The sequence below is a fragment of the Epinephelus lanceolatus genome, chromosome 13, assembly GCF_041903045.1.
Source record: "Epinephelus lanceolatus isolate andai-2023 chromosome 13, ASM4190304v1, whole genome shotgun sequence".
In the NCBI taxonomy this organism is placed as follows: Eukaryota; Metazoa; Chordata; class Actinopteri; order Perciformes; family Serranidae; genus Epinephelus; species Epinephelus lanceolatus.
In genome coordinates this window covers 13641544-13657998 of record NC_135746.1, presented here as the reverse complement: position 1 = coordinate 13657998, position 16455 = coordinate 13641544, and the positions used below count along the sequence as shown (strand labels likewise).

The following is a 16455-nucleotide window of genomic DNA, read 5'->3' as shown; positions in this document are numbered from 1 at the left end:
GATCATATTTGGATGAGAGAGTGAAGCAGGACCTCAGAAATGCAACTTAGCCTTCCTTCCGATTTTTCCCAATGGCCACTTGTGGTATTGCACAGACAAAAGATCTCCTGTGGCCCAAAAAGTATTTTCCCCATAGACCACCATTATATCCACCTTATTTTTCACGGAAACACGGAGGCAAAACAGAACGCAGCCAGCTTCCGTTTTTTTGTGCGACACTTCCGGTCCAGCACTCTTACCACTGTGTAAATGGGAATCCCCTTGTTGTTTACCTTGCTGAGTTTAGCTATATATATGTATATATATCACATTTTTCACGTCACTATATCACCGTTTAGACTAATCTGATGTTTGTAAAGTCTATAAACACAATGACTGAACAAACATTAGTATTTTCTCTGTGTGTAATTAATAACATGGTTATCGTAGATTAGCTGGGCTAACTGTTAGCTGTTAGTCGTTAGCCGTGTCTGTAATAACTCACTAAACTCACAAAGTGGCCCGTGAAAAAATTATTTTCTCCAGCGGATGTCTTAGTTACAACATGATTGAGCTAATTGAAGTAGTTTCATGTCGTATCCGACAACGGGAGGCTTTTAACGGATGGCGATCCTGATGTTAGCTTTGCTGCTAGTGTTAACATTAGCTGTCCCTGTCAGCTGCAGCCACTGATGCTTTCTAGACATCGTGATTTCCCAAAACTGAATAAATACCACACATAGCAACACAAAACTGCTTTGCTAGCTCAGTCATGTTGTAACGGCTGGATGGTTGATGCGTACATGCTGATTCAGGTGCTATCAGAGCCGATCCGCGCATCACTATGGCTTAATGATCAACTCAGTCAATTAAAACAACCCGTCCTGTGTTAGGAGTGTATGTCGCTGACAGAAAGAAAGAAAGAAAAGGGAAAAAAAGATAGAAAGCAGCGTACACCTCACATATTTATTTCTCACAGTTGCGCACACATTTGGCTGGCATGCAGAAGCACCGTCTGTGTGTCTGTGTGTCGAGGGTGCGAGCTGCAGCTTCAGCTGCTCAGGTAGAGAGGCTGTGTAGCCCGGTGTGTTTTTTCGCTGATTCGGTTCTGCAGGTTCTCTGCTGGTACACTGGAGACGGGGATCAAGCAGTTTGTCTCACTCGGGATAGATTGTGCTTTTTTGGTTCATAGTTTATGATTGATGTGCAATTTATTCGCGTTTAGAGAGAATAAATTTCTGTCATAACGGAAACGTGGGCACAGTTATCTATATAAAATACACAGACTAACTAACTAACTAACTGATTGACTAACATAAACAACTAAAAATTGAAAAAAACATAGCTTGCACCATTAGCTCCGGTAAGGGAAAGCATGAGGGAAAGCGGCTGACCGGAAGTCACGCACAAAAAAACGGAAGTTGATCACTATTTACTTCCGTGTTTGAAAATAAGGTGGATAGGATCGTAAAACTTTCCTCAAGCCAAGAAAAGTGTTTAAAAACCTGTGATGTCATCACAATATAAAGTCTGTGAGCCAAGTGGGAACTTGCGGGTGTGGCTAGCGGGAGAAACACTATTGTGTATGTTGTCAGTGAAGATTCTCAGTCATCCAGGTCATGGTAATTGTAAGCTCTTGGATGAGAGGCAAAACATCTTCGAGAAATGCAAGCAAGTCCAGTTGCCTACGACATAGCACTTACGACTATTGTGTATATTCAGTAAACTCAGAAGCTAGAAGCTTTTTTTGGTGTATGCGCCAACCGAGCAACTCAATTGGACTGAATCAATGCCGTCTTGGGTTATGGCATCTAGTTATTATTATACACCTATGGGGTGGAGCTGTGCAGGAATGAGGGGTGGATCTGATTCATAAGCCCTTTAGTGCCACTAATAAGTCCCCTCTTTGTGCTGCCTTTGCATTTTTACACAGCACCAAAGGACCGCAGCATCATGCTGCTCCAGTGTGTGATTTTAGATAACATGGACATCATGGAAGTAAAAGAGGTGTGAAGGGTGTGACAAGTAACAAAACAGTGTCGGCCTCTGGTGTGACATAACATACGCATCAGGGGCGCTTTCTAAACAGTAGCAATGGCATTAACATCAGTTACCATTCTTGTTGTATGGGGACTGATCTCATCCTCTGCTTGGAGGGTTAGGAGCACGTGGACCTTATTGTTTTCCCAATTTGAGGACATTTTCGGCCATTGTTATTCTTCTTTGAGTTAGCTGCTAACTGCTAACAACCAGTTTTAATCCTCTTGTGGTGGGTCACACATGCAACATGTTGCCAAAACATCAAACCCATGCTGCCCACGATCCTAACCTGCTGGCTGTCCGATTAAGACAGAGATCATTTAGTTTAGTTAAGTTTATTTTGGTCATTTTCCAACTTATAAAGCTCAAATATACTGTTATAGACAACACATAAACATTAAGTTAATTTTTTAGCATAAAACAAAATCACAAACAAAGGACTGAAAAGGTGGAGGCTGAAGCCTTAGCTTATTACACCTACCCTTTTAACTTTGACTGTTTTTGTCAGCTCCCTTTTTCTACCCCTATTCTCGGCTCAAAGGCGGGACAACTCTGTCTCCTCTGCGACTGTACCTTTTATACAGAACTGCGAGGCGGAATAACAGCGTGAAATTACCGTCTTGAAAAGGCACTGTAAAAGGGGCTATAGACTGTGGTGACGCCTTGCAGACATCCTTTCACTCAAGCTGCCTCACCCTTAAATATGTGTAAATTTAAGCCTTAAAAACCTGGTGTCACTGTGAAGTCTTCAAAATCTGGTGCTTGGGCAGTGACTCAGGGCGTCAGACACTGACAAAAAAAAGCTGTCCTTTAACGTTGGCATAATATATGGCTGGTCAAAGAACAAAAGTTAAGGTGCCGAAAGTGTGAGTAGGGCTCGTGGGAGTGGCAGTGAAGGGTCCAACAAACACCGACCTTCACCCAGGAGAGCAGTGTTTGTGTCCCGTAAGAATGTAAAGCCAAACCCTGTTCTTTTTTCCTAAATCTAATCAGTTGCTTTTGTTGCCTAAACCCAACCACATGCATTACTTGTTGGAGAAAAAAAAAGTCAATTCGCATTGTTGTATTGATATAGTACGTTTATTTTGAAAGAGACTGCATGTAAACGACAAATTTCTTGTGAAAACGGAAATGCATTTTGAAAGAAGACAATACATGTAACAGGCAGAACTTGACACAGTGTCCCAGAACATCAACAACCGATGCACCCAGGGTACCTTGCATCAGGACATTTTGGTCCATAACCAAACGTTAATATGTGACAGGGTCAGAGTGAGAATGTGTTACTACAGTTCTCATGATTGGGAAAATTAGCTATAGAGACCTTAACCGTATTTTTTATTAGGCTGTAAATATGTTTAATTCTAATGTAAAGTTGGACATTTTTAAAATGTGGATTGACTCATTTACTGAGCCAACCTCAAGTGACCATTTGATGAGCTGTAGTTTTTGGCATTTCCACGTTGGCTTTGTTTTTTAGCCCCAGAGGTTGCTGCTTGTGATACACACACACACACACACGCATACACATATTCATATGCACACACATGCAGGCACACAAGTACATAAATTTCCCAGAAGCATGAAAAAATGATTTATCTCTCACTTTGCCTCAGTCACTCTCTCTTTGACACACACACACACACACACACACACACACACACACACACAGAGTAGTTACAGTGATGGACCGTCTATTTATTCTTAGACATATCTGCATCTATTAAGCCGTAAGTGCTCACATCTGTGTGTTTACATGCCGCATCTTATGACCTAATGAGAATAAGAGCATTGTTCCCCTGGGAAGAGACTGCCCCAGTGATGTGCAGCCCAACAAACTGTAAACATACTCCTGCGCCCTGCGTCAGCCGCTTCGAAACACACACACACACACACACACACACACACACACACACACACACACAAACATACTCACGCCATCAATGCTAGTGGTCTGACTTTTCCTAACCTGCTCTAAATCTAAACCTTTATAGTAAACATCTTGGGACATCCGAACAAGGCTCTTGTGCAGAATGGATGTGAATTACAAGGCTATATTTCACCAGGAGAAGCCCAGGAGGATTAAACGAGAGGGGGGGAAGAGACAATTTGGTAACCAGGGAGGAAGAACAATAACAACAAGGCTGAATCATAAAGAAGTTATTTTTCTGTTTTGTTTGGGCGCAGGCCAAGAGACAGAAGTGTTTGCAGCGGTCCAAGTGGAAGAGCTGGGTTACAGGACACAATGCATAAATGTGTATATGCAAGCAATAAGTCATGGATATTAACACGCAAATGTGCACACATACACACTCAGACTCATGCACAGAAATCTGTGTTTAGTTTGAGCAACATTATTTCATAAAGATGATCATTCTTAGCAGTTTAACTCTTGTGCAGTGTTGTGCAAAGCTACACAAAGAAGAGCAAACGAGCTCAAGTAACTTTTACAAGCACAAAATATCGTAAAGTCATGACCAGTCCACCTAAAGGTCACCATCACAGCAGGATGTGACAGTGCGCAGACACCTCAGGACAGCATCCATTCACCGAATTCATTCATGAGCCACGGGAGCGGCTGTGAACTCTCTCATTGATAACACAAACATTCCCAACCGCCTCCAAACTTTACTCCTTCTCCTCTTTTGTAGCCTGTCCAGAATTCCCCGAGGAGCGTTTACTGACCAGATGTGCTCATTTTCCTCGGAGATGTTCTAATCCATGCAGCTTAAATGTCAATACTCCATAAACACTGAAAGAAAGTAACACATTGTTAGCTGGGAAGTGTGTTAACATAAGACTGTTAAGTGTTATATTGGCAGACGCTGATGATCACAAAGGCAGATCTGTGGACACAGAATTTGGCTGCAGTCAATAAGCATTTTAACTCTTACGTGGACATGCAAATTATACTATTAATGGCTCAAACATCATTTATAAGATGTTAAAATTATTAGCTCATGCTGCAGGACATGGTGTAGAAAACTGAGCTTTTCTTGTTTCAAATTATGTCAAAGAATATATTTCTTTCCCACTAAAACAGCTGTCAGTGTCCACATGGTGGCGCAAGTTACCAACTTTAACTCACTGGTTGCTGTTCAAGGCCATCTGTGCAGGCAGCCAGAAATATTACAGTAATTATGTTCTTGATCTCAGTGAAGGGTCTGTTTTATCACATGAACAGTTTATGGTTAATTAGGATTTTTCTTTGCAATTCATTTTAACTAGTTATTTATTTATTTTAAGATTACTTTTGGGGCTTTTTGCCTTTATTTGATAGGACAGTAGTAAATGTGAAGGGAGAGGAGGGGGTATGACACACAGCAAAGGGCCGCAGGCTTGAATCGAACCCAGAGCCACTGCAGCAAGGACATTGCTTTTGCACATTGGATGCCCGCTTTACCCACTGAGCTACTGGGAGCCCTTTAACCGTGTTATAAAAGCAGTTTCACAGGCTTTAATGCAGTTAACTACATGTCAGCTGGAGACATGTCAAGTCAAGTTGAAGTCTATTATAGCCAGATATCAAAAAGCATCTTGCAAAGGGCTGTAAAACAATAATGAACATTAGCAAAATATATAAGAATGTAAAAGCTGAGGAAAAAATACATATACTGTAAAACACTGTCACAAAACTTTTGAAATATATTTTTTGAAAAGTGTGCTAAAATAAACAAATACAAAGTATGCACATGAACATAACCACATAGAAAAATGTGTAACACATACAAAACTATATTAACATATACGCAACTAGTGACATATACATAAACATAGAGACATCTCTCTCTCCACTTATTAGAATTAATAGAATTAATTAAGAATTAAAAAACTATACAAAAAAAAAATCTCCTGATCTTCACAGAGTAGCCTGCACACCACCAGAGAAATCCCTTAGATCATCAAATAAAGGTCTACTCATTGTACCTAAAATCAAGTCTCAATCAGCTCATGGTGCTTTTCATTATGGTCCTACTCTCTGGAATTCTCTTCCACCTGAACTATGGTCTGATGTAAGTGTTTTTTTAAGCAAACTAAAAATGTATCTTTTACCTCAAGCTTTTAGTTAGGATTTTAAGTGTATTTTTATTTGTTTTAGGGTTTTATTTGTATTGCTATAATTAATACAATTTAAGAATTATTAAAAATGATTAGAGACAATAAATATTATTATTATTATCATCTCCCCCTTTTTAAGAATAATGTTTATAACACCTTCTTCTCGAAATCTGATAATAATAAATGTTTTTATCGTTGTGTTTTGAAAGTTGTAACCGGAAGTTGAAGCTATTTTGAAGTTCACTAGGTCACCTGGTTTTATTTTGAAAGCTGAAACAGGAAGTCGCTTCGCTAGTCGGTCAGTAGTACGCAGAGGAAGGAGTCTGTCCACAAAAAAACACCGTCACTGGACTGTTTATGTCTCGGGGGTCACAGCTGTGAGCTAGCTGAAGAGGTAGCTAAAGAATTAAAGCACACATCTCAGATACACACATCTGCATTAACACGCAAACATAACTGGAAACAGTGGGGCCACATCGTCCTCAGTTAGACAGCTAGCCTGCTAGCTAGCTTAGCTAACAACTTTTCATTCATTACTGCCTGTGCACTTTCTTTGTTGCTAGCTAACGATTAGCTTTATTCACAACAGTAGCCGGGCAGTAGCGAGCTGTCGTTTCTTTTTATTTTTAGTCGTTTATATCAGTGTAATTCTAGCCATAATAACACGTCAGTTAATGCAGTCATGCTGAATTAGTTTGCGGATGATAGTTGACAGCCCGTTTGTTAGGCTACCGGCGAGATTAGCTAGCTTAGCAACAGTTCCCTAAACAAGCTTATCAGTTGCGTTACTATGCAACACAACACTAGGATGAGGGATGGATCAGCTGTAACGCTAACAAACCTTATATTTTAGACTAAACTACGGCGAGCTCTTCCTTACGTTTAAACACATTTAGGTGGTCACGTTTAGCATCCATTAAATCATTTTCTTTATCTTGCATGCTATTTTAGTAGCAACAGAGCGAAGCTAACGTATCAGGCTGTTGTCACTAGCAGACAGGCTAACGTTAACTCATAGCCACAATAGCACAGACGTGTATTTAAAAGGTCAATTTTTCTAAATGTTTAGATCACTCTAATGTCTTGCAGATGCCTGTGTGCTTCCTGTTTTGTTATGCACTCTCTTATGTCTCATGTAGAAGGAACCACATAGCTGCAGAAATAGTTGAACTGGTGCTACGCACCTTTTATCACATTTGCACTAAAGGACTGTCTCTGTGTGCTAGCTGATTTGACTGTATGTGCAAGCTAAAAAACATTGAAGAAGGTATTTTGCAAAGATAGATCGATGGTTAATTTTATTGTTCACCTCAGTGGAAATTTGTCTTTAGCTTCTCTCAAAATATCAAAGGTACAGACAGACACACAACACACCATTAAAAACGTACAATTTAGCAATATGATACAATGGTGCAAATAGGCGGGTAGGACCAATAGCTTATGTATAGATAAAGATAGCACACCTTATGAAAATAATAGCCTTTCCTGGTACAGTCATACAGTCTGTGTTCATTGCGTGTATGGCACAGGGAATAAATGACTTCTCATATTTGTTCTGGCTGGTTTATGGGACCCTAAATCAATGCCCAGATGGGAGCTGCTCAAACTCTGAATGTAATGGATGAGAGGCATCTGCAGTAATATGTTTGGCCTTCCTGCGTACAGCACTGTCAGATATATTGCTGAGTTGTTTGTGTGACTTGCCAGTAACCGTCCCTGCAATGTTGACAATCTTGGAGAGCTTGTTTTTCGCTCTTTGCACTCAAGTTGCTGTATGATGCTGCAATGTCACACGGCATAGTTTCAAAAGTCAAAATACAAATAATTCCTGGGCCTTGTTTACCTCCAGCTCGTCTTGTCTTCCTGTCCGTCCGTGAAGTGGTGGTGATGGTGGCGTCGATGATGAATGTGTGAGGAGAAACCCCCCTGTGGTCCTCCCGCTGCACCGCACACTTCCTCATGGATTCCAGCAATGATGAGGCACTTGATATCATTGTCACCAATGTGGTGGCAACCTTCAGGACCAGGTGCCACCTCAACCTGCGCACCATTGCCTTAGAGGGGACTAATGTCATCTATAAGCCGGAAGTAGGGGTAAGGACATCATATAGAGATAAAAAAAAACAGCTCACCTATATTTTGATTATGTGCAGCTTTGATGTGATATTAAGGCTTTGTGATGTGGGCCATGCTGGGAGCATTCAAAGTTTGACCCCTTTTTCGTTGTTGTTTTTAGAAAGTCCTGATGAAGCTTCGTAAGCCCAAGATAACAGCCTCAATCTGGTCTTCGGGGAAAATCATCTGCACTGGAGCAACAAGGTAGACATGTTGCACATGAAACATGTCACACACACTCACATTAACCAGTAACTCACTGAGGACTTATAAAAAAACCTAACAGATGGAGTTGCCGGTTTCCAAAGGGCCATGCATTTTCTCTGTTGAGAGAAATGCTTGCTGCTGATGTCTTGCCTCCCTCTTGTTGCTGCTGTAATGTTGGCTACAAGTGAATTATTGAGCAAGATCCCCATCAGCTGCCAATAAAGTAGAGGCATTACCATTTGTCTCACCTGTCACAGATACAACGCTGACAATAGAACTAGTGAGCAAATGAGCCACCACAAACCAGCACAGGGATGACTTTAGTTCTTGGTGCCCTGAACATACAGTTACTCTTAAGGGTGCCAGCTACTGTTTGTGTATTACATTATTACATCTCTTTTGCATGCCAAAGTACACACAGTATGTTTACCACTGTTCTGCTGGCTCTCACTTTTTGCTCCCCTCTTCTGTTCAGTGAGGATGACGCAAAGCTGGGTGCTCGCAGGTTAGCACGCCTTCTGCAGAAACTGGGCTTCAAGGTGAGTATAACTGGAACATAAAGTTAAAAAAAAAAAGAATATCAATGCAGATGTAAAATTAATATCTGTTGTTGGTATTGAATTTCAGATTGTGTAGGTAAAGGTAGAATTTGCAGGAATTGCTGGCTACTGTTAAAGTGAAAGCCAACCCCAGATTCAGTCTTGATGTGGAGCGAGCCTTGTCCCCTTGGCGCTTCACCTCGCTGTATCTGTGATTTTCCGGTGTTGTGACCATCATTTTTTCATAGCTCCATCTTGGATGCGTCCTGCTTATGATCTGGCTCCTGATCCTTACCTTTTTATAAAGTTCCGACCTCAGATGCAGTCTATGCTGAGAAACGTCCTGACCACAGCTAAATAAGAAGAAAATGATCAAATACAGGCAGAGGGCAGATACATACACAGTCACACACCTCTAGTGGCTCAAAAGTGATGATTGAAAGGGATTACCTTTGTATAAGTATATATATTGATTTGTAGAAAAATCTTACAGTGTGTGAATGTGTGTGAGACGTAGTGTTAAAGCGCTTTTGAATGGTCGGAAAACTAGAAAGGTGCTCTACAAGTGCAGGTCCATTTACCCTTTGAATAACAAGAAAAGACAACACACACAATATTACATACAATATCCAAAAATTAAGATGATATCTAGTCTCACATCCGGGCATAATATTGATATATTACTCAGCCCTAGATTCTTTTGACTTCTCATTTGGTTTAGCCAGGTCAACTCTCATGACTCGTAAACCTAACAATCAGAATCAGAATCAGAAATACTTTATTGATCCCCGAGGGGAAATTATTTATGTTACAGGTGCTCCTTGCAAAAGAGGAAAGATATATGAAAATATAAGAAATTTAAACAAAAGTATTTACATATTTACAAATTTACAAATACTAATACTAATATATACATATATATATATATATATATATATATATATATATATATATACATTGTAAGCTGAACAGGATTACTTACACAAACAAAATATATACAGTTAGGGTGAAATGGGGTTATTGCACAAGTTACATTGGATTATTGCAGTGTGTGAAAAAGTCTCACGGCCACTCAGAGGGAGGAGTTGTATAGTCTGATGGCCACAGGCAGGAGTGATTTCCTGTGGCACTCAGTAGTACATTTAGGTGGTATGAGTCTCCCACTGAAAGTACTCTTGTGCCTGACCAGCACATGGTGGAGTGGGTGTGAGACATTGTCCAAGATAGTTTGTAGCTTAGACAGCATCCTCCTCTCTGATACCACCATCAGAGAGTCACACTCCGTTCCCACGACGTCACTGGCCCCCCTCAGCCTGCTGCCCCAGCACACAACAGCATAGAGGATAGCACTGGACACCACAGACTCATAGCAAATCCTGAGCATAGTCCGGCAGATGTTGAAGGACCTCAGCTGCCTCAGAACATAGAGACGGCTCTGGCCCTTCCTGTAGAGAGCGTTAGTGTTCTTAACCCAGTCCAGTTTATTGTCAGTGTGTACCCCCAGGTACTTATAGTCCTCTACAATGTCCACACTGACCCCCTGGATGGAAACAGGGGTCACCGGTGTCTTGGTCCTCCTCAGATCCACAGCCAGTTCCTTTGTCTTTGCCACGTTGAGCTGCAGATGGTTCTGCTCACACCATGTGACAAAGTTATCCACAACAGCCCTGTATTCATCCTCCATCACCCTTGCTGATACATCCAACTATAGCAGAGTCATCAGAAAACTTCTGAAGATGGCAGGTCTCAGTGCAATAGTCCGTGGTGTAGAGGGTGAAGAGGAAGGGAGAGAGGACAGTCCCCTGCGGGGCCCCGGTATTGCTGACCACTGTGTCTGACACACAGCATTGCAAGCGCACATACTGTGGTCTGCCAGTCAAGTAGTTGGGTGTAATAGATCTGTATCTAAATAGCTGCTTTCCGTGGCTTGTACTTGCTTATATTTCTGCAGTAACTAGAGTTTAAAGGAGGCTTAGCTATAGATAAACTTGGCAGCACTAAGGCCAAATAATAAAAGACTGAAAGACAAGAATTCTCCTTTAATGGGAAAGTATAGATACAGTAATATATGTGCATGTGCATGTTTGTGCGTTGTTCTGCAGGTGAGGTTTTCAGCCTTCAGAGTTGTGAACGTGCTGGCAGTTTGCTCCATGCCGTTCGCAATCCACCTCATAGATTTCACCAAGAACAACCGACCCATTGCCAGGTAATACAGTCTGTGCGTCACAACTAACATCATCACACTTAGTAAAAACCTTCCCCCTCAGATGTCAGCCCAGAATCTCTGATATATTAGTTTTGAGTCATAAATTCTGACCTCATTAAGAAAAATCATTTTCAGAATTACCTGTCATTGACATTTAGCTTGATTCACTTTTGCCTGAGACATTTCAAAGCATGTATCATGATGTAAATAGCCCTGTTGTTTAAAATGTTTTACTGATAGTGATGTGATATTTGCAAGGACAGGATGACCTCTAGTGGTGGAAGCCCTGCTCAGCGCTTCAGTATGCATTTGGCACCACAAGCAGACAGAAGATGTTGGTGTAGTCAGCCTGTGATTCACTTGTTTATGCAACAGCATATGGCGTCATGTAAAACACTCTCAAAGCTGTGTGTGTTTTCAGATATATGAGCTGAAACCTTTCAGTGATCAGCACTTCACCATGTGTTTGTTTCTGTTTGCCAGTTATGAACCAGAGCTCCATCCTGCTGCCACGTACAGGATCAAACACATCAAGGCCACTATCCAGGTGTTCTCCACTGGCAGCATCACAGTTACAGGTACTTTGCATAACACACACATATACACACACGGACCTCTCTTGCGCTTATTTACATACAGCTAGAGGGCACACCAGCTTAAGGGATTGGGGTCACGTTGTTGTAATGCCCTTTTATAGTCTGTTACAACCAGAAAAGCTGTTTGTAAGTAACCTAATTCCTCAAGGAATTTTACTCAGGGTGAAATATGCCCTCTTTGTATGTCATGCCCGGGGCGAAACTAGACCCAAACACCTGTTGTGGTTCTCAATTTGTCTGCATGTGGAGGTGAGGTGCTGTTTTTTATTGCAGTCAAAGCTTATTCCTTTGCTTTCACCCCACCCCGCTCTTCTCCATCCTGTCATCCAGGACCAAATGTGCAGAATGTGGCCACGGCTGTTGAGCAGGTCTACCCGCTTCTGTTCGAGTGTCAGAAACCCCTCTGCAAATGAAAGAGAAGGCACGTTGGATTTGTTTGTTACAAGTGAGGAAGCACCTTAACCCTGGATTTAATTGCTTGATTTTATCACCGAGCGGCAACAGTGACGAACTTCTAACATACGTCAACGGGCTTGATGTCACCTGGATTTTTTAAAAAAAATTCCTCAACGACCCTAGATGGAGACTAAAAACTTCCCTCTCACAAAACGTCAGTGTTGTCGTGGATTGTGTGGCTCTTGTGATTTTAACAGCAAGTACGTCTTCAGGCATCGTATCCTTCAGCGGGAACCACTCCTTCTAACCTGACTGACACTGAGGAGGGTGGAAGTTATCTGCTCTCGCTCCTAATTAGCAGAAAGACCAGTTTTCAACAAACATTAACCATTTTAATGCTTAACAGTTGCGAGCCCATCGCGGAGAGTCGGTATGCTAACACTAAACGGCCTCACCTATATCCTGTATACAAGAAGTTGTCCCATTGCTTCCTTCTCAAGAAGAATCTCCGTCCATGGCTCGACTGTAGACATTTTAATGCAAATACAAGGTGTCCACTGTGTTGGCCACAAAACAAAAAACAGCAGTAAAACCATAGACTGTAGAGTCTGGACTGTTATGCAGATGTTGCTCACAATATGCATTAATCTCTGACTTTAATTGTTGGTCTCTCACATAGACTGTTTATAAAGATGGACGACACATCTCCACTTCCTCCCAGAATATTCCTAACATGGCCGCTGCCATCTTGTGCTGGAGACAGTGTCCGTAGTATTGAGTTCCCAGCCATTCACCCGTCCGACCACCAGCACACCAGTTGGTACACACAGCTGTCAATCATGATGTCAGACCCTCCTTTAAAGCATCAAATCATGATTGAAAAACACTTGAACATACATCAGCGTGTTAAGAGCCACCTAAAATGACAAACCATCTTTGGAGAAAATTTATTTGACGTGTACTTTGATATTTTAGTTTGGCCCATGTCCCATCTGCTAACATGGAGGGGGCGGTCGTCTTTATATACAGTCTATGGTTTCTCACATTTCGCTACGTAAGTTTAGTTGTCACTTCACTTTAAATTTCTTGTTTCTTAACTGTGGCATTGGCTCAGAATGCACACACACACACGTGTATGATTTAATACCTTGTCATTTTCTAACACAAGTCAAATATGGAACTGTTTCCAAGGCTGGACAATGTACAGAACAAAATGGACATCCTTAATGCTTTGGAATGTGATGAAAAATTCTGAAGGGTTCAGGTATGTGTGTGGTTTTTTTTTTTCTTCAGGTGTTGCGACGTTGAGCCATAGACCCCTCACTCACTTTAAATGAACACAGCTACTGGTTATTTAGTCCCAGGCTTTCATGGTGCTGAGACAAGGCAAGGCATTCAATGAGCTTTTTGAGTAGCGTGGGAATGAAGCTACGAACACTGTCGAGAATTGGTCTTGGAAATTGCTGTAAAGAAACAGGACAATGTAGGAGAAACTAATTACGAAGAGGACTGTAAGTTTAAAGGCCCAGTGTGTAGGATTTAGGGGGATATGTTGGCAGAAATCGAATATAATAAGTATGTTTTCCTTAGTGCTAAATCACCCTAATAAGAGTCATAGCTTGAGCCTCTGATATCTACACATGGAGAAGGTCCTTGTCTGCAAAGACCGCCATATGGCACCACCACGTTTCTACAGTAGAGCAGAATGGACAACCAAACACTGGCTCTAGGGCCATTTGCGTTTTTCATCTGCCCGAACCTAGCGGCATCGGAAAAAACGCTGATTTTTAATGTGAAACTGCTTTATTCAGTATTTTTTTTTACCAGTTTTAAACATTTTGTCCATTCATTTCGGAGAGGAAGACACCTCTGTGGATAATCCAGCTCCTGGTACAAACCTCCTGAACAACGAACACTGAAGGAATTCTAACCGGGAGCTAATCCTTGGCACATGGGAGAAATTTTATCTAACTGCAATCTGCAGTCCTCACCACTAGATGCCACTAAATCCTATAAATCCTACACACTGCTCCTTTAAGTAAAGAACTCATAATTACAAAAGCAGCCATTCACTTAAATCATTCAGTAGTATTGCAGTTAACTCATCAAGACATTTAGCAGTACATTCATTTGAGTTTTTGAAGCAACACAGTGTTCAAAGAGGCCACGCTTGCAGCATTAGCCAGTGCCTGAACTGTCTGAAAAACAAAACCCTTCACAGAATATCGTTCACTTAAACAACAAAAAAAACACGGTTACGTGTTTTAAATGGAAACCCTAGTGACAGGCAACATAGATGTATGTATATAATATTAGCATCTGATGGAGAAGATGTTGGTTTGACACGTTTCAACCTTTGACCGGTGTCGACTGAAATTTATGACACTTGTTCAGAATTTTGTATTTTGTATAAAAATAAAGGTTCATGGTAAAACAGGCCACCACGGGACTATTGTTCAGTTTGTTTTACTCACATGTTCACAACTTCCTTTTGGTGTGTATGCATGTCCTGATTGATTTAGTGTGAAGCACTTTCAATGGTTATGACAGACGTTGCATGTACATTTCTACATTTTCTAACATGAAAAAAAGGAATAACTAACGTAAAGATTTAAAAATGTGCAATTTTTAATTGTGAACAGTTTCACATAAGTCATTCTTTCTTGCATTAAAACATCCCACTGGTTAATCACCTAAATATAATTTTAGTATCACTGACACAAGTTTTTTTTTTTTAAAAAAAAAACAATTTTTCACAATTCTTCTGACACAACGACAGGACTAGTTGTTATATTACCTACTTTATTTCTGTTAAATATTTATCTGCTTGTCTGCTTGAGGATTCAGCAGCCAGGCGTAAAAAATAAACCGAGCCTGTTAATTCATCATTTTCCTGATTGCTTGTTCCCATAAAATATAAACCAGCTCTTCCTACTCTAAGACTACTGTCACTACTTCATCTACATTTCTGTCAGTGTGTGGGTTACAGTGTGTTTTGCACAAGGCTGAGTGTCCACATAGTGTTTTTATGCCTTCTTGTCATCCACTAGGGATTAGTCGATTAAACGAAGCTACCGTCACTAGTCACATCAAAAATACTGGTCGGTTTAACTTGCTATTACAATTATTTATTTAATTGCGTTCACCCATTGAAAATACTGTTGTTATATTCACGCATGTTTCCTAGAGATGCATCTTCCTAAATCCTGGGTCTGCAACAGAGAATCCAGGACTCCCAGTGAATCTTCAGAGTTACTGCAGGGGGACTGCTACATCATTTTTTAAGGATTTATTGAACCTTATTTTTCTTTTCAAAATTAAAATATATCTGAAAATATACATGAATATGAATCAGCAGCAACTTAATTTCCTTCATCTACCTGAAAAGCAAATACAGGTTAAGACTGCAGCTTGAGGCTGATATGGCCTCCTGAAGCACACCCTGCAACTGCCCGGTTTAATATGCATCTAAGTTTTATACTTTAAATGAGTGAAGGGGTCCTCTGCCTAAAAAACACTAGACTCCTCTCCTAAGATTGTTGTTTTCAATACATGTTTTTGTTAACTTTTATTCAATGAGTTCTTGACATGTTGTAATAATGTGTGGTGCAAAATGCAACGCATTTGGTGGCATTTAAAATGCAATTTGATTACTGAAAAATGTGATCAATGATTTCAGATTTCTCTTTCAAATATATACATACAAAATATTTTTGAACGTTTTAACCTTATAGATTAAACTGTGCTCCTACCTGTGTTTCCTACCTATTATTGTGTTTTCGGTTTATCCATCCAAAAGTCCCATTCTCATGAAAGCGATATATCAAGAATGCTTTGAGGGAATTTCATCAAATTTGGCACAAATGTCCACTTGAGCTGTGTCTCAATTCAGGGGCTGCAGCCTTTGAAGGACGCGGCCTTCGTGGTCGACGTTGGCCACATCCTTTGAAGAACGCATCAGCCAAACCGAACAGTCTCCGAAATGGGACAGTCTGGTCTGCAGAGGATATCCTGGTTGCATCACCAGTTGTTCTCTCCCCGACCAGTTGGCACTACTGTTACCTAGCACCAAGCTGCGCTTGACGAAAGGAGTAAGGTAGTAAATTAGTTAGCCCTAAATCATGGACCCAGAGATTGTTATTATATACATATTTTTTTAATTTAATACTTGAGATGATTCACCGCCGGAAACACCGCCGTTTGATATATTTTAGGCTGACAGACCGTTTTCAGGTAAACGTATAAAATTCAGAATGATTAAGCTGTGTGCTTTTAGCTAATAGTAATGTTAACAACAGTTAACCGTTAGCTAGTATAC

At 40.8% G+C, this 16455-nt stretch overlaps 1 protein-coding gene across 1 annotated transcript; it reads left to right on the top strand.

Annotated features, from left to right (window-relative positions):
• The first annotated feature begins 6350 nt into the window (after positions 1-6350).
• Positions 6351-14578, top strand: tbpl1 (TBP-like 1). The gene is made up of 7 exons (XM_033648027.2): positions 6351-6472; positions 7928-8172; positions 8315-8397; positions 8876-8939; positions 11042-11145; positions 11629-11723; positions 12072-14578. The coding sequence occupies exons 2-7, from the start codon at positions 8038-8040 to the stop codon at positions 12152-12154; spliced, it is 564 nt and encodes a 187-aa protein (XP_033503918.1). The 5' UTR covers positions 6351-6472; positions 7928-8037; the 3' UTR covers positions 12155-14578.
• The last annotated feature ends 1877 nt before the right edge of the window (positions 14579-16455 follow it).

Coding starts and splice junctions, on each gene's coding strand:
- tbpl1 (XM_033648027.2), top strand. CDS start 8,038: ATGGATTCCAGCAATGATGAGGCACTTGATATCATTGTCACCAATGTG. Junction 8,173..8,314: donor TCTATAAGCCGGAAGTAGGG/GTAAGGACATCA, acceptor TGTTGTTTTTAG/AAAGTCCTGATGAAGCTTCG. Junction 8,398..8,875: donor ATCTGCACTGGAGCAACAAG/GTAGACATGTTG, acceptor TCTTCTGTTCAG/TGAGGATGACGCAAAGCTGG.